The sequence below is a fragment of the Saccopteryx leptura genome, chromosome 5, assembly GCF_036850995.1.
Source record: "Saccopteryx leptura isolate mSacLep1 chromosome 5, mSacLep1_pri_phased_curated, whole genome shotgun sequence".
In the NCBI taxonomy this organism is placed as follows: domain Eukaryota; kingdom Metazoa; phylum Chordata; class Mammalia; order Chiroptera; family Emballonuridae; genus Saccopteryx; species Saccopteryx leptura.
In genome coordinates, this window is record NC_089507.1 from 167,373,333 (window position 1) to 167,391,495 (window position 18,163).

Genomic DNA, 18,163 nt, shown 5'->3' on the forward strand with positions numbered 1-18,163 from the left:
AGAGGAAAGGCAAAGCAAGTTCAATGTGAGAATCAGAAAAAGAGAAACGACATTTTTATGAACAGAAATGTAATTTACTATTTAATGCATTTTCAAGGTGCTTTTAACTTTGAATTCTATTTTTTCTTACTTTTTGGTTTTTACAATCATGCGTGCTGTTTAATTAGTAAATCAAACTATGACAGGAAGAGTTATTTAGTATTAGATTTATAACATCATGTTCATATTTAATTAGTAGCCAAAGAAAACATTGTAAATAATTACATGTTGGCCTTCCATCTTTCACTCACCCTTTGACTTATTTTGCAGGACTAATTACTTCCAAAGTTTTTAAAATCTTACAATACTTTTACTAGGGTTCTATACCTTATAATGCTGACCATAGAAATGATTGCAGATAATTAAGTTCCAGAGAAGAGGAAAAATTAGGGTTAATATATAGCAAAACAATAGTTCATTATTTTTAAATAGAGTTTATTTTATTTTATAGTCTCACAGTCTGAGATTTAAATTACCCTTATTCCTCCATGTTTACAATATTAGAATTGTTGTGTTTAAAGTAATTACTCCATCTAATCTCACTAGGATGTTGTTTGTAGACACTTATCTATGATTCCATAGCAAATGTAACCAAAATTTAACATGCTGGTATTGTATTTTAATTAAGGAAATAATGTAATATAAAAAAAATTCCAGAGAGGATAGTTCTGAAACGTCATTCATAATCAGTTAGACGGTTTCTCACCTGGGCAATTCCAAGCGTGAAGGCAAAGGGGCTAAGGAAACCTAATATCCATTCCAGGGACACAGGAAGGTGCCTGTACAATACCGTGAATCCTAGACTTCCCGAAAAGACAGTGAGAAGGAACACAACCAGGCCAGTGAGAAAAGTTTTCTTTATCAGGACGCTCATTAGAAAAGCCAAAGCTATCTAAAATGAGAGAAGATGGAATTTGTTTATGTTTCTCCACAAGTTATTCCTAACATAATAAAGTAAAAAAATTGAATATACAAAATTAGTTATATTATTAGTTTTATGTATAAAATACAAAACAATGATATGAAATTCGCACTACAAATTGCATTATAAAACATTCCAACTTAAATACCAGTTTACAGAGTTCTTTTTTTTTTTTTTTTAGCGAGATAGACAGGAAGAGAGATGAGAAGCATCAACTTGCAGCACTTTAGCTGTTCATTGATTGCTTTCTCATATGTGCATTGACAGGAAGATCCAGCTGAGTCAGTGAAACCTTACTGAAGACAGTGACCTTGGGTTTCAAGCCATTGACCTTTGAGCTCAAGCCAGCATCCATAGGGTCATGTCTATGATCCCATGCTCAAGTGAGCTGCCCCGTGCTTTATCTGGTGAGCTTGCTCTCAAATATCGGGTCCTTGAGATTTTGAAACTGGGTCCACAACAACTCAGGTTGATGCTCTATCCACTGTGCCACTGCCTGGTCAGGATCTACAGACTTTCTCATGCAAACAGAGCAGGCAGAAGAAGAAAAGGAATATACAGAATAATAATCTCCTTAAAAACAAGCACTTGATTGTTAGGGCAAGAGTCATCAGGAAAATATTTAATTCACCTACTCACCAAAGACAATCCATACAGGAGAAAGAGGATGAAGACCACCACGAAACTACTTTGAATTATAAACTGGGCACTGATTGCAACATGCGTCAAGAGAACGGCAGCAATGAAGATGAAACCAGCATAGAGCAAACCCCAGGAAAGCCTAATGTGGAAACAAAATATTATCTTAGCATTTCATGTTCAATGAGAAAGACCTGACTGTGGATTCTGACGTCACTGATTCAGTTATTTCAATCACGCATTCATTCATTCAGCTGATATTTATTCAGTGTTTAGGACATGTAAATCATAGAAAAATAATTTTAAAATAATTTATAAGAAATTAAGAATATTCTCTTTCCTAAATCTAATTACAGAAATACACACACATTATTATGAGAAAAGGGAAAAATAGGCTTCCAGTCTAATAGCCTTTGTTTGTACATTTTCTCTGCTGCATTCTTACTCTGTGACCTCAAAGGCACTCTGTAACCCCTCCAAGTCCTCTTATTGCTCTGGATGTTTGGAATAATACTGCAGGGAAAACACAGAGGTCCTGTCTGTGTAGGACCCTGTCCTATTATGTGTTACCTCTCATTGAACCTCTGATCCTTTCTCTTCTGTGGTGGTGAGGACATTCATGAATTTCTTTAGATAAAAATTTCTTTATGTAATTCTGCCACTTTTCTTTTTTTCCAATAGCTGTTCCCTCATTCTCTGGGTGTGTCTACCACAGAGTCTACATACTTCTCTATGACTATATTTTCTGTTAAACTAGAATAGTTTACTTTCCTTTATTAAATTCATTTACCTTGTTTTCTAATAATATTTGAAGAGTGTGATGAAATAATATTAAAAACAAAAACGAAACAGCAGTTGAACCAACAGAATCATCACTGACACACATAGCCTTGACTCTGTACTAGAGAATGCTTTACACACTCAGGGAATATTAAATCACTTTATTCTCACAAGCTCAATGCAGAAATACCATTATGTTCCCCATTTGACAGACAAAGAACCTACTGAACATGGGTGCTAAGAAACTACATTTCAAGTTCAGGCATTCTGGCTCTAGAGTCTTTAGATTTCCCTGTTTTGCTGTACTTCCCGTTACTATTAATTTTGTAAAGAGGTCGATATTGAGTTATAGCATTTTCTTACAGACTCCCAATTTGTTTCCACATGCATATTTCACCTGGCTTCTTAGCCTCTCTGTTATTTTACTTCGTCCTGACTATAAACATCAGCTCTAAGCCCTTTCAGTCCATTCCTCACCAGTTCTCACACTGGACCTGTCCATACCTGGAATCACTGAACCTCTGACATTTTAAGTCAAATTAACCTGACCTGTATTTACCAACCTGTTCTGCCAGTTTGTATCTTCAAGTATATCCACCATCTCTGGTCTCCAAAAGAACTTCAGATTCTTGGCGTCATTTTCCCCTTTCAGTCTCCTCTTGCCGTAAATTCCCCTTCCAGCCCAGAAACAAAAGTCTTTCATTTCTACCACACTCTTCTCTGTGGATTCAGTGGCCATCCCCATTATCCCTGCTTTAAAATCACCCAGAAAACCCAAACTTGTGTTCTTGCTTCAGTCAGAGATATCTAATAACACCCAACCCTAGCCTGAAAAGCATGACTATAAGGACAACCTATTGCATTCATAGGAAGAGGGTAGAACATCATTAGTGTGAATCAGGATGCTTTGAAGAAGTCCACTTTCCCTGAGTCCCTATATGAACTTACTTGTGCTGAACTTTACTCACCAGAATGCTGAATTCTGAAGACCCATTATCTTCATCAAGCCCTTCATCCTCTTCCTCTCTCTTGTGACATTGAGAAAGGCATAGTAAACGAATGAGGAAAAGGAGATAATGAGGCAGAAAATGAATAAATCAGTGTATATTCCATGTTGACTAACAAAGGGATGGATCTTCATAGTTTTTCCCGTAACTGACATCAATTCTTCCATCACTGAGTGCTTTGTTGTGATCTGAAAAAAGACAGTGATACCCATATTTGCATATTCATGAGTGATCTCTTTGCCTAGGAACACCTCAGGACCTGTGTGGACCTGATCTAGGCCACTTTTCACTTCTGTGATCTGCCACTGGCCCCAGGGAGCCTCAGTTAGAGGCTTGCTAAGCTGCACACACTTCCCAAAATATTCTTTGTGTCTTATTGCTTCCTTGCTAATGGTCCCTTGAAATGTTTCTATGACATTATATTCTCAGCAAAACAGCTTGCCTCATGCTTCAGTTTTAAGTGTCATTCCAATCAGGAGTTCTTCCATGGCATTCAAGGCCGACAAGCTTTGGCTTATTTACCTGTAAGGACTTTATTATAACTCCGTGATATGTCTCCTCTTCTCATAATTTTATTGTATGCCTGGCTTTCTGGTAAGGTTTTCTTCTTCAAGGCAACAATTTTCCTCCTATTTATATACATATAAAGTCCTCATGGCACATAGCAACTTAAGAAAACTTTGTTGTAAATAAACGGGTGAGTAAATGAAAGAACAAGGCTTTATTTTCTTGTATGGAACTTTTGATGCCTCTAATACCATTACTAGTCTTTACTGGACATTCTGTACTCACTTCTATAATTGCAGCATTAATAGCAGCTTGAAGAGACACAAAACCTTCTGTCCAGAATTCTGTTACCACGCAGTGAACATTTTCATATTCGTATTCTGTTCCATAACAATGCTCTTTAAAGGGGAAAAAACGCATAAGTATTATTATGGATTAGTTCAGTTCTGACTATAGGAAACAGAAGACCTTTCAATGGCCCAAATACAACTGTTCTTGTTTTGACTCAGAGTCTGTTAAAACATAAATTATAGTAATGATTCCCAAAAAGGAGAGGTCAGAGCACTCCTACAAAATGATAATCAAATTATGACATTCACATTAAATTTTCTCATATTCATTTCTCTCCTTCTTTACCAATCAAGAATTCTGTTGAGCTCTTATTTTCTGATTCTTTATTGTGAAAACAGTATCATTTTATGTTTTTCAAAAGTTAGCAGGCTTTTATATGAATTGAGAAACGCTACTAAAGGTTTTGCCTAACATTGGCTATAATGCCGGCCTAATGAGCAAATATATGTTTGGATGAGATGACCACCATGTATAAATTGTGTCAGAACATATTTTGAAGAAAAAATATATATGCTAATAAAAAAAGAAGACCTACAGTTCATTGAGTATTAAAATACATTAACCAGATATCATTTAATATGACAAATTAAAATTGTATAGAGGAAGTAAATATATGTCTCATTAAATTTTAAATATTAAGAAAATCATTTTGAAGTCACCTACTTATGCAAATGATATGACAGTATAATAAACACATATATACATATGATCAAATTATACACCTAAATGCACCATTATAAGCACCGCTAGCACCCCATCCTAGTAATGTCTATTATTTTATGCTTTCCTAGTCCCAAGTCCTGCCTAGCTACTTTCTTGAACTTTGTGTTTATTTAGAGATGCTGTTAAACTTTTACTAGGTGTACCTAAACAACCTATATAACTTTAAAATTTTTAAGTTTTATTTAAATTTGAGAATTCATTATATTCATTATGCCTCACTTTGCTTCTATTGTTCTATAGTATGGTTTTGAAAATTATATAAATGGCTTGTTTTCCTTCTTATGATTGTGTAGAATCCTAATACAGGAATGTAATTCAATCTACCTATCCATGCTGAAATTTGGTTGGAATCCCTTTATCTTTTTAACTATTGCCAAAAAGCAACAACAACAAAAAGCTGCTGCTATGAAAACCTTATCTATATCTTCTTGTGGATATGGGTGTATCAGTTAGTCTACCATATGTTACAATAGCAAACAAGCCCAAATCTTCAATGGCTTATCATGGACAAGGTCTATTTCTCACTCAGGCTACAAATTCAGCATAGATCTTAGAAGAAGGGTCTGGGGGGTCCTCTATTCCACATCAAACTAAGGGTCCTAAGATGATGGTGTTTCCTCCCATTAGTAGTTGCCACTACCACTTAGGCGTGACTACCTAGCTTGCAGAAGAGGGTGAGGAAATGTTCCAGAGAATTCCCACCTGCTTTTCAATGTCTTGAGTCCAGGCATCTGGTTGTAGTTACACAACATAATTATTTCCTGCCCTCGGGAAGGAGAACAGAACAGGCTGCATGTCCTGAGCACAGGCAGGACCCTGTCATTAGTAGGATTCCTGTGACACTGGGTCATTTGTTAGCCACATTTTCAACTTAGAAGTTATATTTTTCAATTTTTGTGAAATTTAAAACATTTTGTGATGTTGGCTTCTCTTTGCTACATATCCTGGTCAACACTCTGCATTGTTCTATATATTTACTGTCAGGTAAATGTGACACCACATGTGGTTTCAAAATGCGTTTCCCTGATTGCTAAGGCCGGGAAGCGTCTCTCCATGTGCTCCTTCCTGCTGGGTGTTTCTCCTCTGATAAAATTCTTACTTATATATTTTCATGACTCTCCTCCTTCTACACTTTTACTTATTTAATCAAAGGAAATCTTTAGATATTTCAGAGATTTACTTTTAGTTGGTTTTATTTGTTGTTAACACCTCATCCCAAGACTTACCTTTACTTCTCACTAACTCTATGGTATCTTGTGATAAAGAGAATTCCTTCATTTGGGTCTAGTAGGATTTATCAATCTTTTCTTTTATAGACTACTTTTTGTTATTCTGTTTAAGAAATTATTTTCTATCCCATTGTTACAAATATATTGCCTTACATTGACCTCTAAGGAGCTTTTTTATCTCATTTAATTCTTTACCTGGATTGGTTGTTCATGTGAGATCATTTCATTTTGTTCTTTATAAAAGGAGACTTTTTCTAGCATTGCTCTGCCATGTCTTCTCAGTCATATGTTAGTTTTCATATTTATGCAAAAGATTTTTGAGGGTCTCTCTTCCCTAATTTACCTATCTGTCTGTTACTATAGTAATAGCACATGGTCTTAATTATTTATAACTTCATGCTTTTTAATGAGCATCTTGGCTATTCTGTGCTCCTTTTAGAAGTATATTTTAGAATAAATGAACCAATTTAAATGAAAAGCTCTATTATGATTTTGATTGAAATTACAATAGGTTTCTAAGGAAATCAGGGTAGAATTCACTTCTGTAGGAGGTAGAATTCTAAAATTAATGTCTTACCCTTATATAATACCCTATCTTTTGTGTGGGGTGAAACCTGTGAGTCTGAGGATATATGAGCCCCATGATTATATTATAAGGCACTATTGACCTTGGTCAGGGAGTTTATCCAAGTGGTTAATGTAATCACACAAGACCTTTAAATGTGTTTGTTCTAGCCGGGTAAGTCAGAAAGATTTGAAGGAAGAAAGATTATTACTCTTGCCATTAGTATTACTATTACTCTTGCCCTTGTTGACTTTGAAGATGGAGTGGTTCACATGCAAAATGAGAGTATGGTCTCTAATTCCTGAGAAGGACCTGCCCCTGAGAGTCAGGAAAGCCATGAGAAACTATTTCCAGGCTGCAAGAAACTAAATTCTGTCAATATCATGAATCAGCTTTGAAATGGTATCTTCCCAAGAGCCCCACGAAAAAAAAACTCAGCCTGGTCAATACCTTTATTATAATAGCCCCTGAGAGCCTAAGATGAAACCTGGTTAACCCTACTCATGCATCTGACCTACAAGCTATGAGACACCCAATGAATATTGTTAGTGATAATTTGTTACGCAGCAACAGAAAACTAATACACTGTCTATGTGATATGTGTCTAAGAATGATATATTCTTTCATTTATTTGGGCCTTTTTAAATGAAGTTTTATACTTTTCTCATAATAATGTTCTTATCTTTCTTAGACTTTATTTTTTCCAAGGTAATGTTTTAACACTTTCTGTTTCATATGGTATCTTATTTCTTGTTTTGTGTGTGTGGGTGTGTGTTTTCTTTTGTTTTTAACTTAGAGGAAAGTAGATAGAAAGACTCCCACAGGCACACTGACTTGAATCCACCCAGAACTTTGGGTCTATTGCTCTGCCAACTTTGGGACAATGCTTACAACCAAGCTATTTTTAGTGCCCGAGATGGAGGCTTGATGTAGCCATCCTCAGTAACAGGCCCAGCATGCTTGAACCAACCGAGCCATGGCTGCAGGAAGAGAAGAGAGAAAGTGACAGAGGAGAGAGAGAGAGAGAGAAAGGGTAGGGGGAAGGGAGGAGAAGCAGATGGTTGCTTTTCCTGTGTGCCCTGACCAGGAATCCAACCTAGGACATCCACGCACAGGGTCAATTCAACTGGCCAGGGTATTTTCCTGTATTTTTTATTCCTTTGTTTATTCTTTAACATTTTATGCATGCATACTTTATATTCTAAGTTTTATAATTCCACTGGGAACAATGTAACCTGCTTTGTTGGTTCTCCTGACTCTTACTTATGGTGTCTTGACTTCTCATCTCAGACTGTACATTAATACTCAAAGATATTTGGCTTAAGTCCAGGGTGTATTTTTCTATAGAACATTCATAAGCTCTTCTGCTAGGCACCCTAGTGCCTACCCACCCCAGGATCACTTCATTTATTTTTGTTGTTGGGGTTTCCTAGAACAGGTAGTTGAGGTGGATAGAACCCCAACCTCCAGGGACAGTGTGCTTCAAGCTATAAATTCTCCCAAGGGAATGTTCTTCTTCTCATCCAAAGCCCATAATAAGACCAACAAGTTTTCTTTTATCTTTCTTTTGCTAGTAGGTAATATTTTCTTGTCTACCCTTTTACTGTGTATGTAGCCTCTCAGGTTCCAAATTAATACAAGAATCTTTACTTTATGTAAACTCACTAGCTCTCACGTAGCTACTGAATCCTAAACCTCTTGGTTAGTAAGACTGGCAAAATTATATAGCATTAATCATAATAGGTCACTCTGAATTTGATGCCCTCTTCATTGGAGGACCTTGGGAAATTCCTTTACTTTTATGTAAGCTTACTCAAACACTTAAAGGGAAGTTTGCTGTATTTATCTGAAAATAACTTTATTTTCTTTTAACAGTAATATAATATACATACTATATGTATACTTGCATGTATATGTATACATATACATATTTATATGTATGTATAAAACCATCATTATACTATAGTATGTTAATAAACCTCAAAATTAATATACATTTTTGAAATGTGTTGATTGGCCTGTTGACATTACCATCATAGAAAAAGATTTTTAAATTTACTGTATTAACATCATTCCCACATATGGCTTACAACATCATGAAATAAAAAGTAGTCGAATTGTATTACTAGAAAGTTACCTGTATGGTGGTTAAATTCCTTCACTCCTGATTCATACATCCACCCAAATTTCAATTGATATGAGAATGTATTAGTAAAGATGACTCCTACTATATTATCAGAATAACTGAATAATAATTTTTCAATACTTTCTTTGTCAGAAAGTTTTAAGACTTCTTTAACTGACCCTACAAAAGAAAAGGTTTTGTCAGTAAATCATAAAAGACACTATCTTCAGGCTTCATGTTCAATTCCTCTTACTAAAGTACTTTATGGAAATAAAATAAAACATTGATTTGGAGTAAGTCAGGCAAAATAAAGGTTGGGAAGAGACTTTTCTAAAATTTTACATGGACAGTGTGTAATCAGAAAGTATACCTGAAAATTAGTTACTTTTATTTGTTGGATTATTGAATTAATTTCAATTACATATATTATATAATACCAATTAAACTATTTACAGAAGAATTAGAATTACAATAAATCTAAAATGCTAGTAATTTATATATTTAAACCACAATTAGGTACTGGCTTATATCAGGTGGAAATAATTGTATAACTTCATTGTCCTTTATCACCCTTCACAATATGAATAATATGTTCGAAAAATAGTGAGAACTCAAAAAATATGTTGAGTGACTATGTTGATATCACTAAAATAATCTCATTTCTTGCTAATTTTGTGCTTAATGTCATATAGCTACTTTATTAAGACTGAGAAAATGAGAAGGAACACAAGAAAACTATGGATTGGGGTGGGAATGTCAATGGTGAAAGTGGAGGAAGCAGGCAGCACATTTTTGATAGAATTAACATTTCCCCTGAAAAAAATCCTTAGGTATATATGATTATAGCAAGTTTCTGAACCTTTGTTACTCAATTTTCATATTTGTAAAATAAACTTACCATTGTTAATACAGGATATTAATACATAGTACATATCAATATAACACAGAATGATACAATTATTATCACAGAATAGTATTCTAATTCTATACAATAGTCTCTAAAAATCCATTCATTGTAGTATTGAATGCATATTTATTATCATAATTGCAATCACCTTATTTGTAAAATTCATTGTGGAGAGAGCTCTATGTAAAGTTTGTGCACATAGTAGTCATTTAATGAACGTTTCTTATCACATTGCATGTGACTTTTAACAAAGGTGTTGTTGAGAAGCACGAGTTCATGACATGGACCCTCAAGAGGACACTGGGAAACAGGTGGGAGTGAACACATCTAGGATGGACTGAAAGACTACACTTCGGTGGAGAGTCAGACAAGGCGAAGATCTTGAATCAAAAGTGGGTTTACTGATTGCAGGCAAGATGCACAGTGCAGACATTCAGATGTGCGTGGAAGTGATGGTGTGATTGGAAAGCCTGGGATGTCTGCATCCACCCACCTGGCCTGTGTGCACTGAAGCAGGACAAGAAGGAAAAGCTCGACATAATCTGGGAACTGTGGTCACAGAAACTCCAGATGGCAAAGGCCTGAATACAGATTACAGAGTGGGTGGACTTTTGGAGACTAAATTCGGATGAGTGGTCAGAATCCAAACTGGTTTCTGAGGCTAGAGTGGAGTTATGGACAGAGTTTGACAAAAAGAAGAGATCTTCTATAACTTCCAGTGACTGGGTGGACCAAGAGTCATGGGTTCCCCTTACAATAATACTGCACGAGAGCAGCAGATTTCTGTTTTGAAAGACTGTGCAATTTAAGTGCTCATCTTTTGGTTGGGAAAAAGTACTTCACAGTTTTGATGTAGGTATTAAGAAATGGCCTCTGACTTCTAACAGAAGAAAACTATATCCACATTTCACATAATCTAGAAATTGTGACAATTGATACAGTTTATTAAATGAAATGCAAGCTTCTGCAATCTAATAGACCAAATATTGACATCAGATTTTCCTCTTAGGTTGCTAGAAAACTCACCTTGCACAGAGGGGGCTGAGGCAACTTTATTCATTATCTGTTGGATTGTATTGGTGAAAGGTGTGTATGCAATAGTAAATGTAGACACGTTAAATGAATCTAACCGTGCCAGGTCCGTGGAAGTTTGTGAAGAAAAATCATAAAATTTATGACGAAATCCAATCAGGTACAAAAAAATTATTACTAGCAATAAGTTCAACCATTCCTACACAAAGCAAGAGACAAAAATAAAGAAAATGATGGTTTCAAATCAGTCATGCACAATTATTTGGTCATCGAGTTTGTCTTGTTCACCTCTCTAATTACAAATTATCCCATATTATGAACCAATTAAAATATGGACAGTAAAAATTTCAGGAATCTATGTAATTTAGCTATTCATATAAATTCAATTTTTTTTGATTCACGGCAACAGTCTAAAGCATGCACTGTCATGAAAATATGAGAGGTAACAGTGGCAAGCGTTACAAATTCTTATCAGCTGGTATTCCTGTGGTGACTTTCTCAGGCTGTACAGGCAGACCTGGCTTTACTGTGCTCTGCTTTACTGCATGTCAGATGGCACATTTTCTTTCTTTTATTTTTCTTTACAATAAAGGCAAGGCCCTCTACCTGCAAAATAATTATGGCTAGCTTTATTGTATTACTCACTTTATTACAGAGATCTGGAACTGAACCATAAAACCTCCAAGATATGCCTGTATTTGATTCGGCTGAAAGCTTATGTGTTACAAGAGACCATTTCAAGGCATTGCTCATTTAGTGATAAAATATTGATTGCACACCATGTTTCTTGTATTGGAAACTCAACAGTATGTTGGTGACCTGAGAAGTACTATCTTGGTTAGTTATCAATACCAGTCACTTAAAAACATTCAATGAGAAATCACTCTATGTCTTAAATGCATGATTGTAGAAAAACATCTACAATAGATATACAATATTATTCCAACTTCATTAAAATGTCACTTAGCTATACCTTTTTGATTTTAAAAAGATACTGAAGTTTAACCAGGTTTTTTGTTATTTGGTAAGATTACAAGTTCTAATAAACTAATCACATTTCCAAATGATCTATTATTTTTAAAGAGAATGATTTACTTTATAAAAAAACAAAAAAAAGAAACATTCAAAAGAGAAAATGCCAGGTTTCTATTTCTGTGGCTTAATTTTATAAGATATCTTCAGAATACAAGTATTTAACCCTAATATCTGGGTGTGGGAACGTTAGTAAAAGGTGTTACCACTGACATTTAAGACCTTTATCAGGTTCTCTATTCCAGACCAGGCTCAGTGCTTTTAGACCTCAAATTATAAGGCTGTGTTAATTGAAATATCCTGAGAAAAATTTACAATTTGAGAAACAACTTCTTCTGTTGTGTACATGTGTATTATATATTTATATTTTTGAAGGGAAATTAACAAAGCAGCGATTCTTCCCAGAGAATGCCTATTTTCCTTCAAACTACGAAGAGACACAGATATTGAATCATACCATTAAGGACTCTTTTTTCATTCTCCATTTTTTAAGAAAGTTTTTGCATAATAAGGCCCAAGTTTGTTGACACACACTTGTCTCTCTTTTATTCATTTTGCCCTGTAAATAAGAAAAAAAGAAAGAAGGTAAAATGAATGTGAAGGTTGTAACAAGAAGCAATACTCTGTGAACACAAAAATGAGTAGCTTGATGACTCCAGTATTCCTAATGAGTGCTTAGCATCCCAGTGTTCCAAAGTTAGCATTTCATTATGGTACCTGCTTCTCTTTACCCCCCACCCTTCACTCCATCATTTTGTTGTTGTTGTTTCACACTGAGCCACTTATCAATAAATGGCATCTCAGCTCCAAATTCTTCCCTTGCAGCCTGAAAAAAAGAAATGGATCTGGACCCTGTAGGTGTATTTCTTTTTCAGCTGGTGTAACAGAAAGCTTTGTCAGCAGAGAGGACTAGAGAATCATTGCAGGAAGTAGAGCTCTCCTTCCTGGTATCAGAGTAGTTCATTCACTTGGTTCATAGAGAATGCATTTTTTCCCCTCCACTGTTCAGACTAAATAATTATTTCCAATATAAAGAGCCTGCACAGAGCAGCGCATTCTGCATTTTATCCAGCACTTGAGTGAAGGAGCCCTAGTGTATCTGGCAGCCCACCCTGCTAGGCTTTGTCCCCATTTCCCATTGCAAAGACATGCACTCCAGTCTCTGTGCCTGTAGCAGCCACTGAGGCCTCTCCACCACTCGGTGGACCGAAACCACACCCTATCCTACCACACGTTATTCAACACCTTATGTCCCCACTTAGTCCTCATACAAATGATGGGGACAAAGCAAGAAACTTCAGCAACCCCTCAGTGGCTCTCAGGCTACAAACCAGTCCACATCTCAGAATGTTTTCTCCAAAGAAGCAGCACTGTATGTCTAGACTTGCTGTTGCTTCTTGGAAAAGGGTGAAGAAGTAACCAACTGCTAATTGGGTTGAGGGCAAATCTTTAAATCATCCATTTTTCATCCTCTACTACTGTTCCCAGAAGACTTATATTATTGATAAGGAATGGGCAAAACAGTTATTGCACTGTGTAAAAAGCAACTGCCATCTTTCATTGAGCTTAGGGTGGAAAAACTTCCTGTTCTTATTCCTAAGCAAAGATAAGTTACCACTGCTAGCTATGGGGACCTGGTGTTGTCTGATGGACCCAAAAAGAGAAGCTATCATTAAAGGAGGGAAAAGAAGTTGTCATAAACCCAAGATCTCCCAAAACAAACAGCTATAAATCATATGATAGGCCACAACACAAGGCTTAGAAAATTTAAGAAGACTAAAATGATTCTAATTATCTCTTCTGACCATAATAATATGGAACTAAAAATCAACAATGAGAGGAACACTTCAAAATTTACAAATATGTTAAAACTAAACACAACACCTTTAAACAACTAACACATCAAAGAAGACCTTAAGAGGGAGCTCAATTTATATCTTGAAACAAATGAACATACAGACACAGCACAGCACAATCCATGGGACACTGCAAAAGCAGTTGTACTAGAGAAGTTCCTCATGGTAAATGTTCATATATGAAAAATTCTCATACCCCAAGAAACTAGAAAAGAACAAAATCCCCAGTTCACAGAAGAGAGGAAATAACAAAGCTCAGAGCTGAAATAGGAAAAATGGAGACCAGAAAAGCAATAGTAATGATTGAGAAAACTGAAATGTATATTTAAAAAAGGATTTAAAAAATTGATAAACCTTTAAGTAGACTAAAAACAAGATACAAATACATAAAATCAGAAATGAAAAAGAAGACCTTACAACTGGTATCAGAAATACAGAAGATCATAAAAGACTACTAAGAACAACTATATTCCAACAAATTGGGTAACCTGGAAGAAATGGATAAATTTCTAAAAAGATATAACTTACCAGGACTGAATCATGAAAGAATAGAAAGTAGAAACAGACTAATAATGAGTAAGGTGAATGAATCAATAATCACTAACCTCCCAACAAAGAAAAGCCCAGGACCAGATGACTTCACTGGTGAACTCTACCAAACACTTAAAGAAGAATTAATGCCAGTCCTTTTCAAACTCTTCCAAAAATTCAATAAGAGGAAACACTCTCAAACTTATTCCATTAGGCACCATTGCTCTTGTGACAAAGCCAGATAGTAACATTATAAGAAGAAAAAACAACACTGTTATGAAAAATGCTGCCATAAACATGGGGGTGCATTTCTCCTTCTGGAACCATTCTATGGTGTTCTTGGGGTATATTCCTAAAAGTGGGATAGCTGGATCAAAAGACAGTTCAAGTTTCAATTTTTTGAGAAATCTCCATACTGTTTTCCACAGTGGCTGTACCAGTCTGCATTCCCACCAGCAGTGTAGGAGGGATCCCTTTTCTCCACATCCTCGCCAGCACTTATTCTGTGTTGTTTTGTTGATGAGCGCCATTCTTACTGGTGTGAGGTGATATCTCATTGTGGTTTTAATTTGCATATCTCTAATGATTAATGATGTTGAGCATTTTTTCATATGCCTATTGGCCATCTGTATGTCCTCTTTGGAGAAGTGTCTGTTCATTTTTTTTGCCCATTTTTGATTAGATTGCTTGCCTTCCTAGTGTTGAGATTTACAAGTTCTTTATAAATTTTGGTTATTAACCCCTTACAGATGTATTGTCAAATATATTCTCCCATTGTGTGGTTTGTCTTTTTATTCTGTTCCTATTGTCTTTAGCTGTGCATAAGCTTTTTAGTTTGATATAGTCCCATTTGTTTATCCTGTCTTTTGTTTCACTTGCTCATGGACATAAAACAGCAAATAAATTGCGAAGATCTGGAAACAGCCTAAGTGTCCATCAGTGGAAAAGTGGATTAAAAAGCTTTGGTACATATATATTATGGAATACTACTCAGCCATAAGAAATGGTGACATCAGATCATTTACAATAACATGGATGGACCTTGATAACATTATACAGAGTGAAATAAGTAAATCAGAAAAAACTAAGAACTATATGAATCCATACATAGATGGGACATAAAAATGAGACTCAGAGACATGGAAAAGAATGTGATGGTAATGGGGGTGGGGTGGGGGGAGGGGGCGAAGAAGGAGAGAGAGAAGGTAGGGAGGGAAGGGGCACAAAGAAAACCAGTTAGAAGGTGACAAAAAACAGTTTGACTTTGGGTGAGGGGTATGCAACATAATCAAATGTCAAAATAATCGGAGATATTTTCTCTGAACATGTGTACCCTGATTTATCAATGTCACTGCATTAAAATTAATAATAAAAAATGTAAAATGAATAAATAAATAAAAATTAAAAAACAAAAAGAAGAGAAAGCTATAGACCAATATCCTTGAAGAATATCGATGCAAAAGTTCTCACCAAAATATTCACAAACTGAATTCAATTACATAGTAAAATGATTACACAACATGATCAAGTAGGAGTTATTTCTGAGATGCAAGAATGGTTCAACATATGCAAATCAAAAAGTGTTACACACCATATGAATAGGAAGATAAAATCATATGACCATCTCAATAGATGCAAAAAAATCATTTGACAAAATACAACATCCTTTTATGATAAAAACCCTCAACAAATTAGGTGTAGAAGGAATATATATCAACATAATAAAGTCCATATACGACAAGCTCACAGCTACTTTCATCCATGATGGCAAAACATTGAAAGCTTTTCCTCTAAGATCTGGGAGAAGAAAAGGTGCTCACTTCGCACCACACTTATTCAACATATGGGTCCCAGTCTGTTCCTTCTACTTGTGTCTACACCCTTTGTCTGGTAACTGAAGTTCCTTCCACAAAAGCGGACTATGACTCTGACCAGTAGACTGAGGTAGGAGGGATGATGTTTTCTTTCTGAGCCGGGACCTTACAACGTTTTGAGTGTACCTGCTTGCTCCTATGACTCTTGCATTGTTATGAGAGCATATCTGGGCTCTGGAGGGTGAAAGGTACATGACACAGAGCTGAGGCATCCTAGTCACCCTGGTGCAGAGTAGTCTAGGTCAGACCATAGCCAGCCAAGCCCCAGACAAGTAAACAAGCCGATCCAGGACCAGCAGAACCTTCGCAGGCATCCAAGCTATAAATGCTGGTTGTTCAATTTTAGGTGTTGCTCTCTTTTTTTCCCATGTAATATATAAACAAAGTTATGACCACAGATATATTCCTTAACACTGTCTGTTTAGATTCTGCAATATTGATAATTATTTCATATTAGTGACTTTTCTTTTCTTTTTGGGGGGGAGGGGAGAGAGAGAGACAGAGAAGAACAAGAAGGGACAGACAGACAGGAAGGAAGAGAGATGAGAAATATTAACCTGTATTTGGGTTATTCATTGACTGGTTTCTCCTATGTGCTTTGATTGGGGAGTTCCAGCTGAACCAGTGACCCCTTGCTCAAGCCAGTGACACTTGGGCTCAAACCAGTAACCATGGGGTCAGGTCTATGATCCTGTGTTCAATCTTGCGACCCTGAGCACAAACCAGTGAGCTGGTGCTCAAGCCGGTGACCTAGGAGTTTGAAACTTGGGTCCTCAGCATCCCAGGTTGACTCTCCATCCACTGCGCCACAGTCTGGTCTTAGTGACCTTTCATTTTTTAATTTTAACATAATCATATTGTGGTCCAAGGAACTATTCCTTGGTAAGATAGTATGCCTTTGAAATTCCTTGACATGTCCTTGGTGGTGCAGCATATTAAAATACATGGAAATATTCCATGTGTACTTGAAACAAATATGTATCCCCTTTTAGGTTGTTTTGTATATAGATATTCAATCCTTTAAATTTTGTTCTTCAAATCTTCTATACCCTTATTATGTTATATGTATGAGATTAATCATTTCATGACAGAATTCTATTAAAAATTTTCATTTTGATATATCTTGGCATCAATATTTTATTCTGTTTCTGTTAGTTTTTAGTTCATGCATTAAAAGGCTAAGTAATCAGATGGATAAAACATTTCTTTATCACTCAACCTTTAATGGTATTTTCTTCTATTTCTGATAACATAGCTACATGAGTTTTCTCTAGTTTGACATATGCCTAACATAGTTTTATTTATTTCTTTATTTTTAAACTTTTGCTGAATTGTTAAATGATTAATGTTTAAATAATTCATATTTGCTATATTTTTTAGAAATCCAAACTAACAGATACTATATTTTTAAAAGGGGAACTTAATCATGCATAAATTCATGTTTTAAAGGGTCTTTCATTGTGTTTTATTCTCATGTTAAAAATGCTTTTTGCTTGACCAGGAGGTGGTGCAATGGATAGAAAGTGGGACTGGAGACTAGGACCCAGGTTAAAAACTCCAAGGTTGTAGGCTTGAGTTCGGGCTCATCTGGTATGAGCAAGTCTCACAAGCTTAAACCCAACGTTGCTGGCTTGAGCAAGGGGTCACTCACTCTGGTGGAGGCCCCCAGTCAAGGCACATATGAGAAAGCAATCAATGGACAACTAAGGTGCCACAACAAAGAATTGATGCTTCTCATCTCTCTCCCTTCCTGTCTGTCTGTCTCTATCTGTCCCTCTCTGTCTCTGTCACAAACCACAACAAAAAAATAAATAAAGCATACTTTTCTTTTGCTTATAATTTTGTCTACATTCTTACATTCTATTGAACTTTATCAAGTTTTCCTTCCAATTCCAAATATATATAAAATATTTATATTCTCTTAATGCTTACCCTTACATTTTGGCCTTTCCTAAGAAATGGTCTTTTCTTTTTAATGAAAACTTGTCTTTAAATAAGCAAAGACTTTCTATACACTTAATCTCTGCTGAATAATAACCCTGAA

The 18,163-nt window shown here is 35.7% G+C and overlaps 1 protein-coding gene across 1 annotated transcript in view; it reads right to left on the bottom strand.

Moving 5' to 3' along the window:
* LOC136406603 (ABC-type organic anion transporter ABCA8-like) overlaps positions 1-12,411 on the bottom strand; it is an 88,963-nt gene extending 76,552 nt beyond the window's left edge. Inside the window, exons 1-7 of the mRNA XM_066386584.1 lie at positions 12,316-12,411; positions 10,821-11,025; positions 8,900-9,061; positions 4,180-4,292; positions 3,349-3,575; positions 1,601-1,742; positions 746-931 (exon numbers count right to left, since the gene is read on the bottom strand). Of these exons, the coding sequence (XP_066242681.1) occupies positions 746-931; positions 1,601-1,742; positions 3,349-3,575; positions 4,180-4,292; positions 8,900-9,061; positions 10,821-11,025; positions 12,316-12,411 (1,131 nt within the window). The remainder of the gene's footprint in view (positions 1-745; positions 932-1,600; positions 1,743-3,348; positions 3,576-4,179; positions 4,293-8,899; positions 9,062-10,820; positions 11,026-12,315) is intronic.
* Positions 12,412-18,163: the final 5,752 nt, after the last annotated feature.